At 46.9% G+C, this 10927-nt stretch overlaps 1 protein-coding gene across 1 annotated transcript; it reads right to left on the bottom strand.

Moving 5' to 3' along the window:
• Positions 1-3848: 3848 nt before the first annotated feature.
• Positions 3849-10460, bottom strand: LOC125519016 (salicylic acid-binding protein 2-like). The gene is made up of 6 exons (XM_087533272.1): positions 10198-10460; positions 9948-10007; positions 4392-4719; positions 4132-4266; positions 3932-4048; positions 3849-3881 (listed from the first exon to the last, which is right to left on the bottom strand). The coding sequence occupies exons 1-6, from the start codon at positions 10458-10460 to the stop codon at positions 3849-3851; spliced, it is 936 nt and encodes a 311-aa protein (XP_087389398.1).
• Between the last annotated feature and the right edge of the window lie 467 nt (positions 10461-10927).

Below are 10927 nucleotides of genomic sequence, written 5' to 3'. Positions count from 1 at the left end.
CTTTCCCCAACCGCCCAAAGCAGCGTCGGTCGTGCCGCATGCTCCTGCGTCCCGTGGCCGGCTGTGCTGCCGCGGAGGCCTCACCGTCCCCATACTACTCCAACCGCTGGCCAGGCCACCCCTCCACTCACCCACTCCCCCAGTTATTCTGCGGCAACGGCAGCCTCACACCGCAGCCGAACCAGTGAACCCTCGTACTCCTCTCCGCGTGGGCATCCACTGCCGCGTCTTCCCCGGCTCCGCGTCATCCCCTTCCTAGGCATCGCCGTCGTCCACCGCCAAGCTGCTCTCGGCGTAGCATGGTCAAGGTAGTCAACGAACGACTTCCATCGGAAGAGTACTGTACATGGAGAGGCTGATAGCTGGGTCCACGGCAGCCGCAAGGAAGTGCCTCCTTATTACGCGCAAAATAATTATTTCTCCAACTGACAGCAGGGACCCACCGGACGGGCCACCAGTATTTCGCGGAAAAAACGTTTCCCCCCTGACTGCTGGGACCCACCGGACGGGCCACCGTATTTCGCGAAAAAAACGTTTGCCCCTGACAGTTGGGACCAACCGGACGGACCACCGTATTTCGCGAAAAAAATGTTCCCCCCGCTGTCAGCTCGGACCCACCGGAAGTGCCTCCTTATTACGCACAGAAAAATGAATACTCCCCCTGCTAGCTGGGACCCACCATGGTGGGAGGCTGACTTGTGGGCCTACTAAGTTGACGGGGACGGAGGGCTTTGTCAACTTACACTACAAGAAATATGTCAACTTGTGACCTTGACTATTGGTCACTGAAAGGTCATTATTTTTTCATTTGCGACCTTTTTTGACCGAAAACAGAAGGTCAAAAGCTTGCGGTCGTAAACTGAAATTACTACCTTCTCTGTGAGAAGGTCATGGACGTTTACGACCAAAATATGCCTATTGTTTTGTTTTGGTCATTAGCAGCCTCCCCAGGCCATGTAGGCATCCGACGTGGCAATCTGATGTAACACAAGAATCAGCCCGGTTCAATTCGGTTTTCTACATGGGCCTAGCCCAACAATTCAGCCCATTTATGATTTTTTTCCTAGATGTTTTTGGGCCTTTTCTATCATGGGCCTTTACCTTTCCACAGAGTTTGTTTCCTTTTTGTTTGTATTTTCTATTTGAGTCAAGGCCTTCTTATATTACTTCTGAATAGCTTTTCAGCCCAGGTTATTTTGGGCCATGCATCTTAATAGTACAAGTATATTTGGGCCGTGGCCACTATCAGGTCCAGTAAGAACATTTTCTGGAGAACTTAATGTTCAAGTAAAATGTACACAACATTACAGGAAAATAACACATACAACAGCAGATAAAATTTCATTTCACTCCTACAGCTCACTACATCATAGACAATACATGACAATCTTTCAATTTTTTACCAGGCAGTAGCCGAGTACATCATTCAATTTCAAATAAATAGTACTGCTCCTGGAAGCAAAATAGGCCGCCACACGCCATGGTGCCCCAAGTAACCAGCAACACTGCTTGCCCCCTTGGCCCAGCTCCTTGCTGCCGACGATGGACGAGACTAGGATGCAGAGCTCCCTCACATGACATATTGTGTCAATGCTTGCAGCAATAGAAGGAACTCACATACCACAGAACTTGCACAGTAGTGTATCAACACCCGAAAGATTGACTGAAATGAACTGTTATATAACCAAGTTAGAGCTGGCAGAAGTTGCAGGTACATAAACATCCATAGAGCTAACATGTTGTATTTCTGTAGAAAGAAGCATCAACTCACTATTCTACACAAAAAGCTAGCCCATACATGCACAGACACCAGAACGGTACATAGAATGAAGCACGGGTCTAGTACTTGCTACCCTGACATTTCAGGCATTCTAGTGTTTAGGAGATTTGACTTCCAGCAGAAAACTAAGTCGATAGACTTAGCACTTGTGACTTCAACTAACTTGACCAGTGCTAAGTTATTAATAGACTTACTTGTGACTTCAACTAACTTGTGCACTGATTTTGCTCAAGTTTCTTAATAGACTTACAATGTTTAGCTTCCAGAAATTAAATCACAAAGTTTAGCTTACGAAAACAAAATTACAAGGTTTTCTATCTGCAATCAGTACAAACTTGATAGTGCTACAAGTGCTAATGATCCAACAGCGTCCCAGCTCCACACATCCTAGTACTGGATTTCCTCAAACTTGATAGTGCTACAAGCAAGCAAGCAAGCAAACATGCAAATACAAGTAGTAGTACTGGTTGTCTAATGAATGGGATACATGATTCTCCTCAAATAAATTGACAAGGTTTTCTTCTTTTTTCTAGTTAATGACAACAAGTCATCAATCAAGCAAGCAACATCACATTGGTACAGCAGCTAGCATCGTTCAGCATATATGGGGTGTGAGCAGTCAACACCTACTAATTTTATTTTATTTGTTTGCATCGAGTCAGCACCTACTAGATGGGATGGAAATGCATCTTCTGTATTAGTTGTGGAGCATGCATGTATTATTAACAACAAAAGCAAGGGTCGACACTAGTGAAAGAGCAGACAGGAATATTTGCTTGCAACCAGACAACGTTGCTTGTGCGAGGCGAGGCGAAGAGCAGCTCCTCGCTCTTGGCGCCGAGCTTGACGAGGGGAGGGGGCTCCATGGAACCTGCGACAACCCGACCTGTGTAAATCATAAGGTCTTGATTAGATATAAACAGTAGTACTGAATGATAGATATAAACATTAGTATTGCCTGAGCTCAGTTTTTTTTTCAAGGATAAGCATGTCCTAAACCGCCATTGTGAGATCGTTGAAGTAATAGATGCCAGAATGTGAGAATGGATAAAACAGAACATGAATGTTCTCAAGTTCCATGAAGTGAGAAAGCAGGTAGTCAGAATGACGAGGCATGTTAGTGCCATGAAATGTGAGAAGGTTTGGATGGTTAAACCTCCTCCTCCAGTTCCGGTGGTAGAGGAGGATGGACCTGAGGTAGCCTTTCAAGTAGTCTTTTCGGATGGATGTAAAACTTGAGAATATAGTATACTATAGTAGAACTAATTTTCATATGCAGCATAATTTCAACCACCCAACTTAATTCTAGCCCTCCATTCTGAAGGATCTACTACTGAACCATGTAGAACAAACAACAACAAAAAATAACAGCATTTCAAACAGTATAAAAAAGGGCAGCCATGCCAATAAACTAATAATAAAATTCCGTGATAGATAAGAGAAACACGGGACTACAATCTAATTTAAATAAGACCAGATCTACAGCATATTTTCAATCATAAGGTGGCATCCTAACTTAAATTGACAAGCCATCCTAACTTAATTGACAAGCCATCCATTCCTAAGGATCTAATTTGAGAATCTGACGTAGAACAATCTCAGAAACAGGGGACTACAGGTGTTTATGTCCCTTGCCGTAGTTCATTTGGGTAGCAGTTGTACATGTGGTATGTGCTTATGATTTGGGTAGCACATTTCTCTCATGCACAAAGTTGTACCAGTGTTGTTATTAATCTATAAGGTTATTACTGTTCTGAACACGCCACATTGTAGTGCTAGCGTATTTTGCTATGTTTTTGGTATGCCTATCACTACTGCATAAATAAACAAATAAATAGACAGATAAAGAAAAGCACCAGTACTACTGACTTTCCAGCTCTGAAATAGTAAGGTGTCTTGCATGCATAGAAAATGAGGATCCCAGTTTTACTTTTACCAATGGAGAAGATTCAGAGGTACCATAGCTTGGCGTTCAGCTCCGCAAAATTCTCACGGCTGCGTGCAACAAGAAAAAATCAAGAAGATTATCTATCTGTAGTTGCAGTGCAAGAAAAGAATCATATCATCTTCAGTAGCTGCAGTGATGCAGGAGATCGATCATCTGAGAATTTGTGATTAGATTCAGAAAAAAGGAAGTTCATGAAGATGGACCTGAAGCGGAGATGCCGGCACAGACCCGTAGCGGGCCTCCGTGTACGGCGGCTGCAGCCTCAGGTCGTCCACGAACATGGAGCTGACCCTCATCAGGGATCTTCCCAGCGTGAGGTCCTATCATATGATTCCAACAGCATGCAACCTTAGAAATGTTCACGTGCAGGTAATGAACAAAGCGACAGGTGGGCGGAGTGTACCTCCGGCGAGCACAGCTGGAAGAACTTTGCTCGAGTGACCAGCGGCCCGAACAGCATGGAAGTAGGCAGCTTGCCCTCGGGATCTTGAGGCTTGAACTCCGTGTCCATCCAGTCCAGCGTTCTCCCCTCCACGAACTGTTTTAGAGGAAAACATATTAGATCGCCAGCAAACATTCAGTAGTAAGAAAAGTACTCCTACAAAGTTTGGCAATAAGCTGGTGGCGGTCAGGGGTTTTCTATTTCCGCGTCCGAATCTAGACTTCAAGCACGTACGACGGCGGCGACCTATGGTCCAGCATGAAGGCGGCGACGAACACCACAGCGGCGATCTTCTTCGGGAACAGCTCGTATGCGAGGGCGACGTTCACGCCGCCGAGGCTGTGGCCGACGAGCACCACCTTCTCGCCGGGCGGGAGGGACTCCAGGAGGTCCAACAGCGGCTTGGTGTAGTCGCGGAACGTCGGCACCTCGCGCAGCGGCCTGGGGTCGACGCCCGACGCCGCCAGGTCAGGCGTGCTGACGCGGTGCCCGGCCGACCTGAGCCGCGTCGCCACCTTGAACCAGGACCAGCCGCCGAGGCATGCGCCGCTACGGACCTGAGGGTTTCGGGCTCCTCCCCTCCTGCCATGGCCGCGGCGCGGGAGTCGCCGGAGAGGAGCGGCGCCATGGGAGATGCTGGAGTGGATCCTCCCCTCGGCGGCATGTCCGCTGCTGGATTGGATCAAGTGCCACCGCGTAGGGAGAGAAGGAGAGGGTGAGGGTGGTGGTCGCCAGCGGCGGGGTGATGGAGGGAGGGCGGATCTGTCCGCTGCTGGAGTGGATCCGCGACCATGGAGGGCAGGTCACCGGGGCTGAATGGCAGCGGCGGCGGTGTGTGTGGAATCGATGGAGGGAGATGGTTTAGATTGGGGCGGCGGCAGATGTGGGGAAGGAGGGGGCGGCGACGGGGGGGCCATCATCGTCGATCTGGATCGGGCAGAGTGGGAGAGACAGGCGGCGGCGGGTGAGGAGGAAGGGTTGCCGCGTTGGAGAGGACTTGATCGGGAGGGGGCGGCGGCGCGGACATGGGAGGATGGGTGCGACGGGGGGATCGATCTGAGCTAGGGTTTGGGCTGCGGGTGGGGGATCTCTTTTTGTTTTCTTTTTTCTTTTTTCTGTAGAAATATGGATGGATGGATGTGGGATGCAGAGATGGATGGATGGACGGATGGATGCCATGTCATCAATCCGTGGGAAGTGTTCTGATTGGTTCGGAAAATCAATGGTTTAAAATAATTTTGAAGTACTAAAAATAGAGGGATTTTGTAAATTAGCTATCAAAAATATTTTTCAAAAGGGCACCACACAAATTTTCACTAGAGTTAGATCACATTTTATGGATAAGGACCAATTTGTATGCATTTCTGATCTTTCTAGCTATTTTTAATCATTTTCCGAGTGGCAAAAATGGGTTTTTTTTGTGAAGAACCTACCAAATATTTGTTGCAAAATTGGACTCAATCAATTTTATAAAATACTACTGCATATTTAATATACAATTGACCAAATGATTTGGTGTCAAAATATTTGATCCACCTCTCGTGAAAAAAAAAATTCCGCCGGTTCAGCTGGAAACGGGTCAAATTTGAACTGCAGCTGCCTCATAGTTTGCACTTTATTTTTTCCCAAAAATCATTTTTAGGTACAAAAGTATCTATTTAATCAGAGAAAAACCAAAAGTTTTCCAAGATTCAACCACTAGTTAGCAACGGTCATGCCCGCCGTTTTGACCGCATTTTCAAATGGGCATAAAGAATTTAAAAAAATCAAAAAATTGGAAAACCTTTGCATTGTGTCATTATATGTGACCAATTACCCGGAAAAATAATAAATTTGTAATACGGTAATTATTTTGAAAAAATGTTCTCGGAAACGAGCTATCATGTGTGAAGATGCATGGCTTTCAAGCCAAATGATCAATCTTATGGCCACATTCATGGCATAGTTTGTTCAAATGATCTCATATTGTGCACAAGGGTCCATCTTGGGATGGCAAACAATGTTGCCTAAGGAAGTTTTCATTTTCTTTGCACAAAAAATTCATTTTTCTAATTTTTGAGTGTCCAAAATGAGTTTTTTTGAAGGACCTAGCAAATATTTGTTGCATATTTGGACCAAATCATTTTTAGAAAATAATAGGCCATATATAATGCACAATTGATCAAATGGTTGGGTGTTAAAAGTTTTGATCCACCTCTCGTGAAAAAGACAAATTTCCGCTGATTCAGTTGGAAGCGGGTCAAATTTGAACTGTAGTTGCCTTGTAGTTTGCTATTTATTTTTCCAAAAATCATTTCTAGGTACATAAGTATCTATTTAATCAGAGAAACACCAAAAAAATCCAAGATTCAACCACTAGCTAGGAACGGTCATTCCCGCCGTTTTACCCGCACTTTGAAACGGGCATAAAAGATTCAAAAAATCAAAAAATTGGGAAACCTTCGCATTGTGTCATTATATGTGGCCAATTTCTCAGGAAAAATAACAAACTTGTAATACGGCAATTATTTTAAAAAAGTGTTCTCAGAAACGAGCTATCACGTGTGGAGATCGATGGCTTTCAAGCCAAATGATCAATCTTATGGCCACATTCATGGCATAGCTTGTTCAAATGATCTCATATTGTGCACAAGGGTGCATATTGGAATGTCAAACAATGTTGCCTAAGGAAGTTTTTATTTTCTTTGGACGAAAAAACCATTTTCCATTTTTTGAGTGCCCAAAAGGAGGGTTTTTTGTGAAGGACCTCCAAAATAATTGTTGCAAAATTGGACCAAATCATTTTTATAAAATACTAGGACATATTTAATGCACAATTGACAAAATGGTTGGGTGTAAAATTTTTTGATCCACCTCTCGTGAAAAAGACAAATTTCCGTCAATTCAGTTGGAAGCGGGTCAAATTTGAACTGCAGCTGCCTCATAGTTTGCTATTTATTTTTTCCAAAAATCATTTCTATTTACATAAGTACCTATTTAATCATAAATACATGGTTTGGTGGCGATACTCGAGGTTTGGGCGGTGGCCGAGGCCCCCAACTCTAGAGCGCGTGAACTCGCATGCCCGCCGCGCGGTCACCGCGTGACCGTGGCATTGCCATGAGTTCTGTGCAGTCTAGGCATGTGTAGTGGGTTGGGCACTCCCCAGGTAGGTGCTAGGAAGAAAATTACAACATAAGATTCTCACGAGGAGACCGATCGATGCTCAAACATGAATTAGCAGCCAAGTGTTTGATTAGCGGTACGGGAAATGTACATGGCTAATGGGCGTGAGTTTTGGCTGTGGATGATCAGTTACTAAGTAGACCGTCTTCACAAATTTTCAGCTCAAAAGGAGGAGCCTAGGTGGTACTTGCTTTGCAAACTACCACACTGGACATAAATACGAATGTTGAAGCTCAGCTCAAAATAATGAATGGATTGAGCTGGCATTTGGTGGAGGATGGTTATTTGGGCATAGGAAAGCACTGTAGAAAATGGATACTATTTGGAGATGCCAAAGTGGTACTTCCTTCACAAACTGTTGTTTCGAACAGAATAGGAAAATGAATATTTTTTGAATTATTTTTGAACTAGGAAAGGAAGGTTTTTACATATTTGACGAAGATATGACCCAAAGAATTTATGAGATTTTTTTGGGAATTTTGGGAATGACAAAAATATAGGTTGCTTCACAACCTAGGACAAAAACTACCACATGGACATGACACATAGGAAAAACTGATGAGGTGGCGCCTAGTCATAGCAACCCACCACAATTTACAAGGCTATGACCATCTATATTGGTCGTTAACAACTAGAGATAAGGCAGCGGACTAGCGATGTTTGCTTTATGACCATTTCATGTAAGGAAATTACAACCTTTCTGATCAAAATGGTCGCAATGGTTTAGGGTTTGGAGCCCCCCGAACAGCTTTTGACCAATTGGTCTGAAATGGTCATAGATCTATGACCATTTCTTCCAGGGTCACTGACAGAAGGTCACTAGTTGACATATTTCTTGTAGTGTTAGTCAATATGAACGATTCTAGCTCCAGTGACCATACAATGTCCAAAAAACGGCCGTCTTCCCTGCCTCCGTGTCGTTCCCTTCCTAGGCCTCACCGTCGTCCGCCGCCCTGGTGCTCTCGGCGCGGCCTGGTCAACGTGGTCAACGACCGACATGCATCTTAAGTGGACTGTACGTGGAGAGGCCGACAACTGGGTCCACGGCCGCACGCTAGGAAATGCCTCCTTATTACGCACAAAATAATGATTCCTACACCTGACATCAGGGACCCACCGAAAGGGCCTCTGTATTTCGTGAAAAAAACATTACCGCCGCTGAGAGCTCGGACCCACCAGCTATATCTTCGTACGCAAGGAAGTGCCTCCTTATTACGGACAAAAAAATGAATACCCCACTGTTAGCTGGGACCCAGTATACAGGCTGACTTGTGGGCCTACTAAGTTGACGGGGACGAAGGGCTTTGTCAATTTAGTCAATGCACGATTCTAGCTCCAGTGACCGTACGATGTCCATCCAACGACCGTAGTGCTTCTTCAACCTCTGGTCTTCTTGCTCCAACTGCCCAAACCAGCGCCGGTCGTGCCTCGTGCTCCTGCCTCCCGTGGTCGGCTGCGATGCGGTGGAGGCCTCACCGCCCCCTACTACTCCCACCGCTGGCCAGGCCATCCCTCTACTCACCCACACCCCCTGTTATTCTGCGGCGACGACAGCCTCACACCGCAGCGAACCAGTGAACCCTCGTACTCCTCTACGTGTGGGCATCCACTGTCGTGTCTTCCCCGGCTCCGCGTCGTCCCCTTCCTAGGCCTCGCCATCGTCCACCGCCCTGGTGCTCTCGGCGCGGCGTGGTCAACGTGGTCAAGGAACGGCTTCCATCGGATGTGGACTATACGTGGAGAGGCTGACAGCTGGGTCCACGGCCGCAGCAAGAAAGTGCCTGTCACAGCCCTAGAATTTGATTGCAATTAGTTTCATAAGCATCCATGCATCATGTCTATATTTGTTTGAAATTTGAAATGGGGATGGCAAGCCCTAGCACTAAATGAAATGCAATTAGGATCAAAATAAAAATATTTTCAATGAACCCAGAATGCCCTTTAGAAAAGTTCAATATTTTTGATAAACGTGAAAACCTCTGCCAAAAATGATGCACATATTTTTAGGCCATTCTGGAATTTTGAATAACTCATATTGTATTTGAATCGGGGCATTTAAATACTATTAATATTTTTAAATGCTCCAATAATTCTGAAAATAGTTAAGGGCCTCTGTAATAATTCATTTAATGCCCACAATTATTTTCAGGATTTATTAAAATGATTTGGGTTATAAACTAAATCAAAACAAAATAACATAAATAGAAAACAGAAACAAAAAAAAAGAGAGAGAGAGAGAAGGACTACCTGGCCACCTACCTGTAGCAGCAGTCCACATGGAGGCCCAGCCCACCAAGGGCAGCGATGTCTTCTTCCTCCTGCCAGGAGGAGAAGCAGCTACGTGCGGCGCGCACAGCCACCCGTGGCCACCTCCTGCCTCCCTGCTGGCCTCCCCGGTGCCTCAGAGATGCCACGCAGCACCCTGGCTCACTCCCTCACTCCCCCCATCTCTCTGGTGCCTCTCTCCCCCTCCAGCCCCTGCTCCCTGCGACCACCCGAGAGCCCTGCCGGCCACCGCTGCCGCTCGCGTGGCCATCGTCATCCCCTTGTCGCGCTACCATGCTCGGGAGCTCTGCGCCGACCTCGTACACGTCCCCATCGTCGACAGCAACTAGAGGAGCACAACATGGCCGCCATCGGCGCCGTCTTCGTCTTCTGCACCAACGGCCGTCCTCGTCGATTCGCAGCAACCCGACCGTCCCCGACCTCATCGACGACGCCATCGGATGCACTGTGAGCTCCGCCGCATCTCCCCTCTCTCCATTTGCTCGCCCCCATGCCGTAGTGCCATTCCCCGCCGTCACCATAGCTCGTCAGCGCTGTGTCCGTCATCACCGCCGGTAGCAGCCCCGCCTGGCTAACCCGAGCACGCAGGCGTGCTCAGGTAGCTCCCAGGAGCCCAACGCGTCCATCAGCTCGCTCGCTAGCGCGCTGCAGTCCTCGCGCCCGTGGAGCCGTAGCTCCGGCCACCGCCTCGCTCGCCGCCGACGCTGCTCCTGGCCACCCTGCAGCCTCTCGTCCGGTCCTTTAGACGCGGACGAGCAAGAGCTCCTCCCCAGTGCCCTCAGCACACCGCGCCGCTGGCCCTTGCGCCACTCCGGCGAGCCACCGCCGCTCTGGTTCATCGCCGTCGTCTAACCATCGGCGGTTCTAACGTGGCACCATCACTAAACGCTAATGACGCCGCAAATTAACCCACTAACCCACTTACATATGGGCCCCACGCCCTTAATTAACAATAGTTATTTTCTGATTAGTTCTAACCTAAGCACAGTGGACCCCACACGTCAGTTGATCGGCTGACGTCACCATTGACCTGGCCCCACCTGTCTGTGAGACAAACTGGCACCGGGTCACTGACTAGCGGGCCCCGCTAGTCAGGTTTAACCTGGACCAACCAGTTGACTTGCTGACGTGGCGCTGATGTCACTCTAACGTCATAAATCTTTTTTCTGGAATTAAAATAAATCAGAAATGATTTATAAATTTCAGAAAATACCCCAAACTTCAAAAATTCATAGTAATTCAACCGTAACTCCAAATCAAACAAATTATATATGAAAAATTATCAGAAAAATTCAAGGAATCCATC

This window comes from Triticum urartu, chromosome 7A (assembly GCF_056163025.1).
Source record: "Triticum urartu cultivar PI428250 chromosome 7A, HENAU_Tu73, whole genome shotgun sequence".
In the NCBI taxonomy this organism is placed as follows: Eukaryota; Viridiplantae; Streptophyta; class Magnoliopsida; order Poales; family Poaceae; genus Triticum; species Triticum urartu.
Note: the sequence above shows the minus strand (reverse complement) of the source record. Positions and strands in the feature narration are given on the sequence as shown.

What these genes read in the sequence shown, in the direction of transcription:
- LOC125519016 (XM_087533272.1), bottom strand. Translation starts at nt 10,460, where the DNA reads ATGAACCAGAGCGGCGGTGGCTCGCCGGAGTGGCGCAAGGGCCAGCGG. An exon ending in GGCCATGTTGTGCTCCTCTA is followed by an intron (nt 4,720 to 9,947) that starts GTTGCTGTCGAC and finishes TCAGGTCCGTAG; the next exon opens with CGGCGCATGCCTCGGCGGCT. An exon ending in TCCAGCTGTGCTCGCCGGAG is followed by an intron (nt 4,049 to 4,131) that starts GTACACTCCGCC and finishes ATCATATGATAG; the next exon opens with GACCTCACGCTGGGAAGATC.